Source organism: Dipodomys spectabilis, unplaced genomic scaffold (assembly GCF_019054845.1).
Source record: "Dipodomys spectabilis isolate Male_0828 unplaced genomic scaffold, ASM1905484v1 ptg000125l, whole genome shotgun sequence".
Lineage (NCBI taxonomy): Eukaryota > Metazoa > Chordata > Mammalia > Rodentia > Heteromyidae > Dipodomys > Dipodomys spectabilis.
In genome coordinates this window covers 15260101-15276397 of record NW_024870802.1, presented here as the reverse complement: position 1 = coordinate 15276397, position 16297 = coordinate 15260101, and the positions used below count along the sequence as shown (strand labels likewise).

Here is a 16297-nt window from a genome sequence, read left to right as displayed (position 1 = left end):
AAAAAAAAAAAAAACCCAAAACCAAACAAACAAAAAGAAAAGCTCTGGCCTTGATTTGCATCTAACTACTGTACTGTCTAAGCCACCCCTATTCTTTTTTCCTTATTTATCTAGGACAACACAAATTACTGGCCCTAAGTTGGCGCTATAGGATTAACTGCCCCAAATGTTGGCAGAATGAAAAGATTCTGTATCACTTGGCAGCAAACGGAGTGAGAGCCACAGCACTTTTGCACTGGGTCCCAAGGCCTTAGGAACAAGGAACAGGAACAAATAAATAATAAAGATGGCTCCTCTGTCCTCTGACACATTCGGTCAGGGAAAGATAGAATTGCTAACAACTGCTTCAGGGTCTTGGTCAAAGTCCTCGGCACTTTCCTGTGACCGAATTCCTGATTGGCAGGTGACAGGCACCTTACAAGCTTTAGCTCCAGTCATTTCATCTCATATCTGGTTCACTAATTCACCTGGAGTGAACAAGGGTGTACTGGCTTTACCCGACACTTCTCTGGCTACTGCCCCATCATGCGGTGAGATTTCTGGCAGATTTGGATGCACTCTGAGCCCGCTGGACCACAGCAGAACACTTCTCACGCCGCAGCAACTTGTTGTTTTCAAATAGACCTTCATTGCGGGGTATTCCATGAGAACCATCTGGAAAAGTCAGCAGGCCTTTGAGGAGGACAAAGAAATAAGGAAAAATAAGACAACTGCATTAAGGCCTTAGGGATCAGCTTGATACTCGACTAGTGAGTTCAGTGCACAGTAGTCATGAGGGCACAACCACTACAGATTTCTGGACATCCACAAAGGAATTAAACTAAGAAGGTATATTTCCACCTCACCAAAGTTATTATCATCCCCCAGGCTGAAACTTACCAAAACCATCTACTCTGCCATTTTTAAATTCCCCCTCAAAGGTCATGTTATCATGTCGAATGAAGACTCCAACGCCATTAAACTTTCCCTGGGCAAACTCTCCCTCATACCTGTAGAGACACCAAGATGTTAGTCTTTTATAGGCAAATTCCTTGTGCTGGCTAATTGAGTCAAACAGCTGCCTATAGGAGTTAATTAATATAGCCAAGAAGCAAAGTGCAGAGCTCCACTTATCCCACCTATCCTATCTCTAGCCAGCAGAAAAGTTCAGAAAGTATGGATTCAGGTCAATGGAGGTGGGATGGAAGGTCACTCCTCTCCTTGACATCAAACCGGCTTGATCCTGTTCAATCTGGCTCAAACCGGTTCAAACCGGCTTGATCCGGTTCAAACCAGCTCCAATCCAGCTCAAACCGTCTTGATCCGGCTCAAGCCGGTTCAAACCAGTTCAATCTGGCTGAAACCGGCTTGAACAGGTTCAATCCGGATAAAACCGGTTCAATCCGGCTCAAACCGGTTCAAACCGGCTTGATCCAGTTCTATCCAGTTCAATCCGGTTCCATGTGGCTGGATCAGAGAGGAATTGAAACCAGGCTAATATTCATTAAACTTTCACTGTTTTCTAGGTCCAAGAGCTTTCTATAGATAAATTCATTTAATCACCAAAATAATTTTATGAGCTAGATCCTGATATTGTTCCTGCTTTGCAGAAAGAGACTAAGACATGGAAAGACTAGATATCATAGTGGTGTCCACTTATTAAGAATTAAGACTAGAATTTAACTTTTGAACCGGATCAAGCCGGTTAGAACTGGTTTGAGCCCGTTTGAATCGGTTTCAGCCGGATTGAACTGGATCAAGCCAGTTTGAACCGGTTTGAGCCGGATTGAACCGGATAGAGCCGGTTGGAACCGGTTTGAGCGGCACTGGACCGGCTCGAACCTGATAAAGCCGGTTTGAGCCGGACTGAACCGGATAGAGCCAGTTTGAACCGGATCACGCGGGTTTGAGCCGATTTCAGCCGGATTGAACTGGATCAAGCCGGTTTGAACGGGTTTCAGCCGGATTGAACTGGCTCGCACCGGATCAAGCCGGTTTGAACCGGTTCAAGCCGGTCTGAACCAGCTTGAACCGGTTTGAACCGGATAGAGCCGGACTGAACCGGTTTCAGCCGGCTAGAGCTGGACTGAACCGGTTTCAGCCGGCTTGAACCGGATCAATCCGGTCTGGACCGGTTTGAACCGGTTTCAGCAGGTTTGAACCGGATTGAACCGGATCAAGCCGGTTTGAGCCGGATGGAACCGGATCAAGCCGGATCAAGCTGGTTTGAGCCGGATTGAACCGGATAGAGCCGGTTTGAACCGGTTTGAGCCGTCTTGAACCCAGATCAAGCCGGTTTGAGCCGGCTTGAACCAGCTGAAACCGGTTTGGACTGGTTTGAACCGGTTTCAGCCGGTTTGAACCGGATTGAACCGGATAAAGCCGGTTTGAGCCGGATGGAACCGGATCAAGCAGGTTAGAACCGGATTAAGCCGGTTGGAACTGGTTTGAGCCGCACTGAACCGGATCGAACCGGATCAAGCCGCTTTGAGCCGGTTTGAACCGGATCAATCCGGTTTGAACCAGTTTCAGCTGGATTGAACCGGCTCGAACCGGATCAAGCTGGTTAGAGCCGGTTTGAGCCGCCTTGAACCCAGATCAAGCCGGTTTGAGCCGGCTTGAACCAGCTGAAACCGGTTTGGACTGGTTTGAACCGGTTTCAGCCGGTTTGAACCGGATTGAACCGGATAAAGCCGGTTTGAGCCGGATGGAACCGGATCAAGCCGGTTAGAACCGGATTAAGCCGGTTGGAACTGGTTTGAGCCGCACTGAAACGGATCGAACCGGATCAAGCCGGTTTGAACCGGATCAATCCGGTTTGAACCAGCTGAAACCGGTTTGGATTGTTTTGAACCGGTTTCAGCCGGTTTGAACCGGATTGAACCGGATAGAGCCGGTTTGAGCCGGATGGAACCGGATCAAGCCGGTTAGAACCGGATTAAGCCGGTTGGAACTGGTTTGAGCCGCACTGAAACGGATTGAACTGGATCAAGCCGCTTTGGACCAGTTTCAGCTGGATTGAACCGGCTCAAACCGGATCAAGCCGGTTTGGACCGGTTTGTGCCGGTTTGAACCGGTTTGTGCCGGTTTGAACCGGATAAAGCCGGTTTGAGCCGGTTAGAACCGGATCAAGCCGGTTTGAACTGGATCAGAGCCAGTTTGAACCGGATAAAGCCTGTTTGAGCCGGTTTTGAACCGGATTGAGCCTGTTTGAACCGGATCGCACCGGATCTGGATTGAACCGGCTCACGCCGGATTGAGCCGGTTTGAGCCAGCTTGAACCGGACCAAGCCGGTTTGAACCGAATCAAGCCGGTTTGAGCCAGTTTCAGCCCGCTTAAACCGGATCAAGCCGGTTTGAACCGGTTAGAGCCGGTTTGAACCGGATTGAACCGGATCAAGCCGGTTCGACGGTTTGAGCCGGATGGAACCGGATCAAGCCATTTTGAACCAGTTTGAGCCGGATTGAACCGGATAGAGCTGGTTTGATCCGGTTTGTGCCGCATTGAATCGGATTGAACCAGATCTAGCCGGTTTGAACCGGCTCCACCCCTTTTGAACCGGATTGAAATGGATCAAGCCGGTTTGAACCGGATCAAGCCGGTTTGAACCGGTTTGTTGAACCGGATCTAGCCGGTTTGAATCGGTTTCAGCCGGCTTGAACCGGATTGAACCGGATCAAGCCGCTTTGAACCGGTTTGAACCGGATCAAGCCGGTTTGAACCAGCTTGATTCGGTTTGAACCGGCTCAAACCATACCAGTTTGTACCGGCTCACGGTTTGAGCCGGTTTGAACCGGTTTCAGCCGGATTGAATCGGATCAAGCCGGTTTGAACCGGTTCGAGCCCGTTTGAACCGGATTGAACTGGATCAAACAGGATCAAGCCGGTTTGAACCCGTTTGAGCCGGATTGAGCTGGTTTGAATCGGTTTCAGCCGGATTGAACCGGATCAAGCCGGTTTGAATCGGTATGAGCCGGGTTTAACCGGATCAAGCCGGTTTGAACCGGTTTGAGCCAGATTGAAACGGATTGAGCCGGTTTGAACCGATTTGAGCCGCATTGAACCGGATGGAACCAGATCAAGCCGGTTTGCGCCTGATTGAACCAGATTGAACCGGATCAAGCTGGATCGAACCAACTAAAACTAGACCCTTATATGTCACCCTGCACCAGAAGAAACTCAAAATGAATCAAAGACCTGGGAATCCAATTTCAGATCTATTTAAAAAGTAACCAGGGGGCTGGGAAGGTGGCTCAGTGGTAGAGCGCTTGCATTGCATGCTTGAGGCCCTGGGTTCACTTCCTCAGCACCACATAAGCAGGAAAAAAAAAAGCTGGAAGTGGTACTGTGGCTCAAGTGGTAGAGTGCTAGCCTTGAGCTAAAGAGCTGAGGGACAGTGCCCAGGCCCAGAGTTCAGGCCCCACAACCGGACCCAAAAAAAAAAAAAAAAAAAAGTAAACAGGGGCTGGGAATGTGGCTTAGCAGTAAGAGTACTTGACTAGTATGCATGAAGCTCTGGGTTCAATTCCTCAGTACCACATAAACAGAAAAAGCCTGAGGTGATGCTGTGGCTCAAGTGGCAGAATGCTAGCCTTGAGCACAGAGAGGCTTAAGGACAGTGCCCAGGCCCTGAGTTCAAGCTCCAGGACTGGCAAAAACAACAACACAACAACAAAAACAAAAAGTAACCAATAAAAGAACTGCTATTGTTTTCTTCAGGGCCTGGGACAAGTTCAGGATTGACCAGATATTCACCAATGGCCTATTTTTAAATCAGAGCCTCTCTAGTTTAAAAGCTGGGAAAGGGGTAAACTAATACTCACCTTGAGCCATCTGAGAAGGTCAGTACCCCAAAGCCATTAAAGAGCCCATTTTCAAAATGACCCAGGTAGGTGCCACCATCTGCAAACAGCAGCTGACCAAAACCATGTCTGCGGCCTAAGAAAGAGAAGGACAGGTGCCAGATTGGAATGGAGAAGCTTTAGGGTCCCATCTCACTTACTTGGCATCTCCTACTTTTCATTACCCTACCCACAAAATGAAAAAACACTGTGGGAGCAACAGGAGAGAATCGGGCACTAGAAACTTAGCTTCTGGGACTTCCCATTTTAAGTCATAGCATCAGATTTGGAGCAGGTCTCTAAATATGAATGTTAAGGAAACTCTTAAAATAACAACAGCTAACATTTATTGTGTCTTTTCTTTGTGCCAGCCACCCTTCTAAGCACTTTGTATTTATTGTATATAATCTTCAATATTATAAGACAGCCTCGGGGGGAGGGGGGAGGCTGGGAAGGGATGTGAAGGGTAAACAAAGGAGGAGGCTGCAATGCTTGGTAAGAAATGTACGCATTATCCTGCCCATGTAACTGTAACTCCTCTGTACAGTATGTTCACAAATAAAATAAAATAAAATTTAAAAAAAAAAAAGACAGCCTCAGTACTATTATTATAGTTTAAAAGCTGGGGAAACAGCCGGGCGCCGTTGGCTCATGCCTATAATCCTAGCTACTCAGAAGGCTGAGATCTGAGGATCGTGGTTCAAAGGTACTGGTTGGAGTTAAATTCTGCAGGGAATAAAGCACCTAAAAGTTGGCTACCCATCTTTTTTTTTTTTTTTTTGTCTGTCATGAGGCCTGAACTCTGGGCCTGGGCACTGTCCCTCAGCTCTTCAGCTCAAGGCTAGTGCTCTACCACTTGAGCCACAGCACCAGTTCTGGCTTTTTCTGCTTATGTGGTACTGAAGAATCAAACCGAAGGCCTCATGCATGCGAGGCAAGCACTCTACCACTAAGCCACCTTCCCAGTCCTGGCTCCCATCTTCATGTATTTTTACTTTAGCCAAAGTGTTCATCCCTGGAGAGCCACTGTGGGTCCTTCTTACCTTCCTTCCACTCTCCATGATATTCCTCCCCACTGGAGTAAGTGAAGGAACCTTTTGTCAGTGTCATGATGACAGTTTATGGAAGAAAAGGGTAAAAACTGTAAGAAATAAACAGAAGAAGCAGTGTCAGGGACTGGATGGAGGGATGGAGAGCAAAGTCGTCACCCATGGATACATTCTACTAGCCTATTATTTACTACCTTGGGTTCATATAACAAAAACACCCTCCCTCTCCAACTACCACACCACTACATTAGCACCGCATCTGCCCAAGCACTCTTATCCTGCTATGTTTTAAAAGTTTTCAGCTTGTTCCTATTTTCTATGACCTGGGATGGAAGGGGAGGTTTAATCTACAACTACTCACTCAGTATTTACCTTGTTAGTTTATTTAATGTATAAAATAGTAGTCTTGCTGGGAAGGTGGCTCAGTGGTAGAATGCTTGCCTCGCATGTATGAGGCCCTGGGTTCAATTCCTCAGCACCACATAAGCAGAAAAAGCCAGAAATGGCACTGTGGTTCATGTGGTAGAGTGCTAGCCTTGAGCTGAAGGGCTGAGGGACAGTGCCCAGGCCCAGAGTTCAGGCCCCACAACTGACCAAAAATAAATAAATAAAAAATAATAATAATGTCATCTCTCAGTGAAGTTATACTGTAGTTGACTGGACCCACTGAAATTAATGGATGGCAGGGATTAACAAAGACAAATAATGGCACAACCTAAAACAAGCAGTGAAGAAAGCAAACCTGATTCCCAATTGAGAAAGTGGGGAATGTAAGCACAAAGAGCAATGTATACATGGAATATTCAATGGAAAATTAAAGTTTGGTCTGACCACAGATGCAGACCTATTTGTATACTCAGTTGAAAGCTTAATTAAATCTGACAAGAACCCCACAGATCTAGTCCAAACTTCCTCATATTCTAAGTGAGCAGATAGAAACTCAGAGTAGTTAAAAAGTTTGCTGGGGGCTAAGCTGGGACTATCCTTCCCGACTATAGCTAATCTTTCAGCACCACCTCTCTGGATTTAGGTCAGGCCAGCCACGGAGATCTCTGAGGGCTATGCAAAAGATGTCACAGCAGCTAGTAGGAAAGAGGGAGCTCTGGGAAACTTGTGGACAAAGCAGTATTTAAGGAAAGTGAATGCTGCAACAGGAAGTAGGAGGGGGTTGAAGAAGCTGAGTGTAGGCAGAAATGCTTGTAAGGAAGAGATGTAGTAAGTTGGTAGACTGAAAAAGTACACTGGTATTTTTCATTCATCTCCTTGTGATGTGATGGGGCAGGTCCTCCTTTTAAGAGGCAGTTTAGCCAGGAACCATTGGTTGTAATATTAACTATTACATGTAATACTAGCTGCTCAGGAGGCTGAGATTTGAGGATTGTGGTTCAAAGCCAGCCTGTCCAGGAAAGTCCATAAGACTCTTGCTTCCAATTAACGACCAAAAAGCTGGAAGTGGAGCTGTGCTTAAGTGGTAGAGCACCAGCCTTGAGCAAACATCTAAGGGGCAGAGTCAAGGCCCTGAGTTCAAGCCCCAGTAGCAGCGGGTGTGTGCACACATGCGTGTGCAGAGTTCATTTCTTCCTTCCTCTACCCATTAGCTCTTGAGCAGTACTGGGAAGTGGAACTCAGGGCCTCAGACTTTTTTTTTTTGGTCGGTCATGGGGCCTGAACTCTGGGCCTGAGCACTGTCCCTCAGCTCTTCAGCTCAAGGCTAGCGCTCTACCACTTGCGCCACAGCGCCACTTCTGGCTTCTTCTGCTTATGAGGTGCTGAGGAATTGAACCCAGGGCCTCATGCATGCAAGGCAAGCACTCTACCACTGAGCCACCTTCCCAGCCCGGCCTCACACTTTCGAGGCAGGTGCTACACTGCCCAAACAGAAATCTAGCAGAGGCCTATCTTATCCTGTCCTACCCTGTGCCATGCCCGTCCCACCCCATCTCATCCTACCCCATCATGCTTGCCAAGCGAAGATAGCGGCACTGTGGACACTGTCAACAAAAAGATCTGAGTTTAAATAACTTGCGCAAGCTATTAAGTATTCTATGTTTCTCAGTTTCCTCATCTATACAAATATAGGCCTATTTCAGAGTTGACAGGTACACTAAATTAAATAACATACATGAATGTACCTAGAAAGCTGCCTGGCCCTGTCCACTAAACGTTGGTTTATTTTCATCCACATTTAGATGTGAGACATCTAAACTCAAATATGTAGTTACTGTAACAGGAACTTCTCTAAAGTCCATGTTCAGTATAAAAGATTGCTAACAACAGAAAGGTGCCAGTGGCTCATGCCTGAAATCCTAGCTACTCAGGAGGTAGAGATCTGAGGGTTGTAGTTTGAAGCCAGCCCTAGCAGGAAAATCAATGAGACTCTTATCTCCAATTACTACCAAAAGAAGCTGGAAGTAGAGCTCTAGCCCTGAATTCAAGCCTCAGGACAGAAAAAAAAAAAAAGGCAGCTAACATAATTCAGTAAGACTTTGAAATAGAACAATTTAGCAAATTTGACTAGTGAGACAAATATTAAGTAGATGAAAAACAAACTATAGTTGCTACCCATTTGTTCTTCTTCAGTACCCTATGGGATATCTTGACTTTGGCCATTTTTGATACTAATATCCCAGAAATGGACTGATGTGACAACAGTCTGATCTGATCCCAGAGCAGCATCTTCACGTTCTGTAGGACAAGGCCTTGTCTCTAAGCTCTCATTTTCAGACATAAGGTCAGATTAGTCCTGAGCAGCTCTGGGTTCGCATCCAAAAATGGAGAAACATTTTCTAGCTCCATAAGGACAGAACAGCCAGCTTTGCAGAGGTTCTTTGAGAACCGTTGGGCTCACTTGTAAGGGATCTGCTAATTTCTCCAATCACCAGAGGGCAACTTTATGTCTAAGATCCTTCATATAGAATAAAGTATCTTTAGTTCCGGAAGGGCCATCCACCTCCTCCCTCCCCCGCCCCCCCCTGCACCCTTCCCCCCCAAGTCCTGTACTAACCTTTCCAAATCTCCAGGGCCTATTTTCACAGAAGTGATGCACAGTTAGTGACTGCTGTGCCCTCTCTGTCCTATCAGTGTCCCATGGGGTCAGCATCCGATTTCAGGCTCACAAGCCTCTTATCGTCAGCCTGGCATCAGAGCATGCTGGGGTGGAGGTCAATATGACTCTACTGCAAATACAACATTAATGAGAGGAAGAGAAACAGTTTCCCATCAGAATTGCAGAAGAGAATTCTTCTTAGTTCAGTTGAGTAATTCAGTAACCTTCTGCCAATCTTTGACTGTTTCTACAACAAATTAAGACACAGCATTAAAGGTCGACCGATGGTACAAATTAGAAATATTTAATTCATTCAAAACACATTCACTGGAATCTAAAAGGCTGCTACCTTCTACAAAATATCACAACAAAGCCTTAAAAAACATACTTTTACTTTTAGTGATCCTAAAGTTTGAATTGAGGGCCTCAAACATGCTAGGCAGTTTAGTTTACCTCTTGAGCTACACCTCCAGACTATAACTAGGCTATCTTATAACTAAATCTGTAACTATGAAAACTTAAAGATAAAGGCATTTCCTTTAAGTATTTGGTAGTAGATAAGTAATCTACTTAAAATTTGGAGAGTGGTCAGATAATGGTGGCTCGAATCTATAATCCTAGTTACCCAAGAGACTGAGGTCTGAAGACCATGGTTTGAAGCCAGCCATTGAAGCCAGCCATTTAAACTCTTATTCTCTACCTAACCAGTAAAACACAGAAGTGGAACTGTGGCTTAAGTGATAGAGCATCAGCTTTGAGTGAGGCCCTAAGTTCAAGTCCCAGTACTAGCATTAGGAAAAAAAAAGATGGAAAGAGTTACTATAGTAGAATTTGAAGAGCCACAATGGGTACACAGGGACTGAGGTGTATATATTTACTTTACTTGAAATTTCCAGAGTGGCATCCCACTCTGTTTCAAATGGACTGGTAAAGAGTCCCTGGAAAAAAAAAAAAAAAAACAGAAGGGAATATTTCTTTAGTATGAGGATGCTCAACAGCCAAAGTATTTACTATACATGCCCTTAAGATGTAAGCCTAACTACATTTTGTGTGTGTGTGTGTGATATCAGATCTTGGGTTTACACTTTATTTATTTCAAAGACAAGAGTTTTACTGTACAATCTAGGCTTGTCTTGAACTTAATCCTTAGGCCTTCACCTCCAGAGTACTGGGAATATGGGCTGTGCCACAACAACTGGTAAAAAGTTATCTTCTTATTACTGAATGTCACAGATTGTATTTTCCAAATGTGTGTGCAGGGGCTGGGAAGGTGGCTCAGTGGTAGAGCGCTTGCCTTGCATGCCTGAGGCCCTGGGTTTGATTCCTCAGCACCACATAAGCAAAAAGAAAAAAAAGCCAGAAGTGGTGCTGTGGTTCAAGTGGTAGAGCGCTAGCCTTGAGCTGAAGAGCTGAGGGACAGTGCCCAGGCCCAGAGTTCAGGCCCTAGGACTGGACCCAAAAACAAAAACAAAAAACCAAATGTGTGTGCAATAGTATCTCCTCTTACACATTCTTTTATAATCTGACTGTTACACTAACCCATCAAAGGATGGTCTCAACTTCTCTCTCTGGAATCAGAATAGGCTTCTTAAGTTTTAAACAATACAACGCTACTGGAAAGTGATGAGTGTTGTAAGGTTTTATCACATAAGGTGATGTGACTTCCACCTAGCTGACTTCCATATGCACAATTGGAGTCCTGATCCACCAGTAAAGCAGTCCAACTGTCCAAAGCTCCCATGCAATGAGGAAGCCACGCCAAATGGAGAGATCATGTGCTCTTCCAGTTTGAATCATCCCAGCCCAGGAACCAAGCCGCAATTAAGGAACCATCTCCCAGAAACTGAGTCCACATTTCATCAGAGATATTATAGAATACAGACAAGACATTTACATGGTGGTGTTATTTTTTTTCAATTCTTTAAAAATCAAACTTGGCTGGATACCAGCGATTCATGTCTGTAATCCTAACTCCTTGGGAGGCTGACATCTGAGGATCCAGGTTTGAAGCCAGCCTGTGCAGAAAAATCTGTGAGACTTTTATCTCCCCCCAATTAACCACCAAAAATCTGGACGTGGAGCTGTGGCTCAAGTGCTAAAGCATCAACCTTGTGAGTGGTGGGGAAGGGAATAATAATACAAGGGAAATAGATTTTCAGTTAGCTACTAGTATTTAGAGACAGTTCCTTAACTACCCACATACATTTTCAAATTGTTCCCCAAAGCCACCTCTCCTAGGATATGACAGTTATAAAAGTTCTTTTACACAAAAGAAAGCATTTTAGGCTTTTTGAATCCTAAATAGGTGAAAACGAAAGTTCTGATGAACAAAGATTAAGTTTTTTAGGAAAGAAAAACAAAAACTCAAATACTCTCTAGGTTTATAAATGAGATAGAGATTTTTTTTTCTTGTTTGCTGTCCCCTCTTGCCCTCCCACTCCCTGCTGAGAATAAAAGTCTTTTAAAATTATAACTTTAATCCTACTTTCCTTCTTTTGAAAAGTAAACAATTGTATCATTCACTATATAAAAGTCTTATTCAGAAAGACCGCGGGATGATTAGATTCGAGGTGAAAAGAAAATAGTTGGTATCAGAAAGGTTTCTAAAAATATCACAAGGGTTAGGGGGTGTGGTTCAAAGTGATACAACTCCTCCTAGCAAGTGTAAGTCCCTGAGTTCAATCCTAGTATCTCCAGAAAAACAAAACATCACACACACACACACACACACACACACACACACACACACACACGATAGCTTGGAAGTGAGGACTGGGGATAATACTGTCAGAACAGGAGAATGCCTGGATTGGTGTCTAATACAGCAGTTACGTAGGGACCTAAGCTGGTGGGAGATGCTGAGCTGCTAGGATGCCACCTATCAAGTAACTGAGGCACCCCATCTTCAAAGCTCAGTATGAGAGGATTCCCCCCCAATGCGGAAGCGGCTCCCCCAGAGCAGACAAAGCCCTAGACCTCCACGAGGCCACACTGGCTCCCGCCGCTTTCTGGCAGTCCAGCCTCTCTCCTACCTTCCTCTGCCTGGGTCTGCTTTCTCTCCCAGACTCACCCAGGTCAGCCATTCCCTAGAGCCCCCGGCCCCCACCCAGCTCGGGTGCCATGGCTCTCCCGGGCCTCACGATCAGCTGGGAACCGGGGTCGGACCCGCCCGAGCAGCTGCCAGGGGCGCGCATGCCGTGACAGCGCTGCGCCTCGAGCCCGGGCGGCTCTCTCCCACTCGCCTCGCCGCCCCTCCTGGGCTGACCCATTCGTGTGGCTCCCTCCCACCGGGGCCATCAGCCCACCTGGGCTCGACCTTTCCGAACGATTGTCGCGCCCAGACGCGGGGCTCCAGGGACCTGGGCCTTGGCTCTGCCCGGCTCCCCACGGCTGCCTTCCACTCCACCACCTCCACCAACATCAGCCCCTCTGGACGCCGCCATCCTGGGCGGCTGCACTGAGCTCCATTCCCGCTGCCAATTGGCTGTTACCTAGGCAACCGGGAACAACGCCACTCCCCATTGGTCCCGTTCCTTCTCCTCACCATCTGGGTGCGGGGCTCTGTCAGCAAGAGGGTGGGGCTGTGGTCCCACCTCACCAACTCCACAGACACCGAGGACGCTGGTCTCGCGCGCCGGAGACAGCCCCCACACACAAAAAATTAACCCCAAATAAGACCAAACATGTGTCTATGTTACCACTAGCTCCCATCCTTCAGGCTTGTAAAGGCCTGGTTGCTGAGTTTAAGGACAGAACTCTGCTGTAGAGGTGGATTTGTAATTTTTAATGTGCTAGGCAGGGCAACTGACCCCTAATAATCCCATGCCTAGCAATGTGGTATCAAGACACTTGTGGCATTCCTTATAATGTGTTGTCATTACCCAGATCCATTGTTTTTGGTCGGTCCTGGGTCTTGAACTCAGGGCCTGAACGCTGTCCCTGAGCGCTTTCACCCAAGGTTAGCGCTCTACAACTTTGAGCTGCAGCTCCACTTCCGATTTTCTGGTGGTTAATTGGAGATAACAGTCTCATGGACTTTCCTGCCTGGGCTGGCATGGAACTGAGATCTTCAGATCTCAGCCTTGAGCCACCAGTGCCCAGCTTTTCAAACTGCTTTTAGTGGATTGAGGTTTCTTCATTTGTAGACTAGAAAATGATAAGGGTAACAGCCATTGCATTTCTCCAGGACTATTATGAAAATGCGATAAATAATAGTTTCTTTAAAAACTTGGATTCTGTATTCAAATTTCATCTGTCATTAAATGTAAACGATTTTGAGCAAGTTATTAAGACTGTAAAATGACATTGGATCAGCAATGTATAAGATTCAATCTGGCACTACCATTCGGTGGTCCATTCATTAGTTAAATATGCCAAACTGTGTGGTATTGACTATAGATGTAATTATAGTTGTGGAAAGAATGGAGTGTCAAGAAAATAGATGTTACTAGAATGTAGACTGTATATTACAAAGTATAAAGAAATAATACTTTGAGGGCTGGGAATCTGGTTTAGTGGTAGAGTGCTTGCCTAGTATTCATGAAGCCCTGGGGAGGAAAGTATCCATGAAACTCTTATCTCCAATAAACTATTCAAAAAAGCCAGAAGTGGTGCTATGGTTCAAGTAGTAGTGAACACAAAGAAGTCCAGGGACAGCACCAGTTTGCCTAGATTTGAACCCAGTTCTGCCACAATCATGGGCAAGTTATTTTACCTCTGTAGGCCTCAGTTTCCAACATCACAGGGGTTTCAATGCCAGTTATGTGAGTCATTTTGAGTAATGGACTTAAATGATGCCTGGTACATACTTAGCATTTGGTAAGTAATAGGGGACATTTGGGCTCTGTTTAGTAAAAAAGAAATTAAATTTGAAGAGGTATATACAGATATACATTCCAAGAATGTTTCCATAGAGGAAAAAAAAAAACCTCAGAATTCCAGGGAGAGCTCTAAAACTGGGACCTCTCCTTGACTGTAACTTGAAGTTTGTGAGTTAAATGAGATGAATGATAACGAGATATCATTTTTGTGGCTATAGGTTCTGGTACATGAGAGGCAGACATCACTTAATTATTTGATGTCTGGACATCAAAAGGAAATGCATTAGTTGTTAATTGAAAGAAGCAGTGGAACTCAAAATAGATTTTTTCCTAGAGTGGTTTATTTATTTATTTTTTAAATTGGGGAATGAACCCAGAACATGCTAGTAAGCACTAACACTGAGCAACTGAGCTGCACCTCTAGTCCTAAGACATTTCTATAAATACAAATGAACAATAATTCTTTCAATTCAGTACTTGTACTGAGCTGTGGCAATAATCTGAATCAGGAATGATTATGAAATACTGGTGACCACGTAACTAATGGTCTTTTGTGAAAATCCATACCTCTAGTCTGGAGATTACTTTGGGCAGAACAATGAAAACATTAACAATTACCTCAACAGTGACCAAAAGACTAGTGGAGTGCCTTTTTATATAATAAGCATCATAAATACTTTATATACATTGCATATTCTTGTTTAATCAAGTGAGATAGGGATGATCATTTTCACTTTATAGGTGGAAAACAGGTTTGAAAGATTAAGTAATTTGTGAAAAATGATTGTCATTTTAGAACTAGTATTCAAATTAAATGTCTCTGATTCCAAATACCTGCTTCTAACCATTACATCCCACACTTCAACTGTATTTTTTTTTGTCTTTTCTTTTTTGGTACTGGGGATCGAACCCAGGACGTTCGTTGCACTTGCTAGACAAGCGCTTTGCCACTGAGCTACATCCCAGCCTTCATCCCACACTTTAAAAAGGCAGTTAGTTGGGATACAGGTGAACCCATTGCAACAATGAGATGTACAAGTCCTTATGTTGCAAAACGAACTTTACAACTTTGGTGGTGTGTGTGGGGGAGGATTGGGTGGGAGGGGAGGGAATATGCAGAATATGCGAAAGGATGGGAAGGGGAAATAAAGAGGAGGCAACAATGCTTGATAAGAAATGTACTCGCTATCTTGCCCATGTAACTGTAATCCTCTGTACGGTATTCTCACAATAAAATTCAAAAACAAAAAAAAAGAGGCAGTTGGGGGCTGGGAAAGTGGCTCAGTGGTAGAGCGCTTGCCTCGCATGCATGAAGTCCTGGGTTTGATTCCTCAGCACCACATAAACAGAAAAAGCTGGAAGTGGTGCTGTGGCTCAAGTGGTAAAGAGCTAGCCTTGAGGTGAAGAGCTCAGGGACAGCACCCAGGCCCAGAGTTCAAGCCCCATGACTGACCAAAAATAAAGGCCGCGGTGGCGCAGTTCAGGTGGAAGACAATCAGCCAAAGAAAGGAAGGAAGCATCAGATTCCAAGTTCGAGTCCCAGTTTCAAACAACAACAATACAAAGGAGAGTATAATATTCCATAGATTTAAATATCTAATTCCAACTATTTGTCCTCCTTCAGATGCCACCTATATACATTTCCTGGATTACTTCTGGGTGCCTGGATCTCCATACCACTTCCTTGGGCAAGATCTGCTCTAGAAAGCTCCCTGTGGCCTTTCACATGGCAGGTACCTCTGCTTGGCTTTTCCATGGGCCTTGGTAGTTCTTCTCCCCCCTCCCCCCACTCAGTCAAGCAGGTTGCTGTATGTTCTGCACAGCACTAACCTTCCATTCCTTTCCTCTAGCAACTCTGTTTACCTCCCAGTGATTATACACTTCCTCTGGATTCAGCACTGGCTTTGCTGAGTCTGGAGACTTCCTATTAATGTAGTTCCAGATAGCATATCTGGCTCTTTTGCTCTGAGGAAAAGAACAACATAACCTCCCAGAGAGCTGTTTTTCAACAGAATGAGGGGAGCTATAATCTTCCTTCTCTTTTCCACTAAAATAAATATACTGAGGACCTACTGTGTCTAGACACTGAGGGCTTACATTGGCAAATAAAGCCTTGGATTTTTTTTTTTTTTTTGGTCTCACAGAAATTTAGAGCTTTCTTAGCTCACTGTTGTGAGGATTGGGATTAAACAAACAAAAAAGGCCCGCCCTCTCCCTTTGTTACAAGTACAGAGAGGGATGTGTCTGCTTCACTACTGTCTCTCCAACACTTAGAACTTAGGTGATCAATTAGTGATCCTAAAATGACACTTTTGCAAGGCACTGATGGCTCACCTCTGTCACAGTCGCCACTCTCGGCGGATCGAGGCTTGAAGCCGGCCTGACCAGAAAAGTCCATGAGTTTCTCATCTCCAATTAATCAGCAAGGAGCCGGAAGTGGAGCTGTGGCTCAAGCGATAGAACGCCAGCCTGGAAGCGAAAAAAAGCAGCCAAGAGAAAGCGTGAAGGCCCGAGTTCAAGCCCCAGTACTCATACCAAAGAAATGCCTTTCTTTTCCCCCT

The 16297-nt window shown here is 45.3% G+C and overlaps 1 protein-coding gene across 6 annotated transcripts; it reads right to left on the bottom strand.

The window, feature by feature from the left end:
• Morn4 (MORN repeat containing 4) lies at positions 1-16262 on the bottom strand. 6 transcript variants are annotated; one of them, XM_042689402.1, is made up of 6 exons: positions 16071-16261; positions 8875-9046; positions 5865-5962; positions 4804-4918; positions 880-989; positions 1-672 (listed from the first exon to the last, which is right to left on the bottom strand). In XM_042689402.1, exons 3-6 carry the CDS (start codon positions 5929-5931, stop codon positions 524-526), a joined length of 441 nt encoding a protein of 146 aa, XP_042545336.1. In that variant the 5' UTR covers positions 5932-5962; positions 8875-9046; positions 16071-16261; the 3' UTR covers positions 1-523. The 6 variants fall into 6 exon arrangements, with proteins under 6 accessions (XP_042545336.1, XP_042545334.1, XP_042545337.1 ...); XM_042689400.1 differs by lacking the exon at positions 16071-16261 and adding an exon at positions 12222-12369; XM_042689403.1 differs by lacking the exon at positions 16071-16261 and adding an exon at positions 10031-10080.
• Positions 16263-16297: the final 35 nt, after the last annotated feature.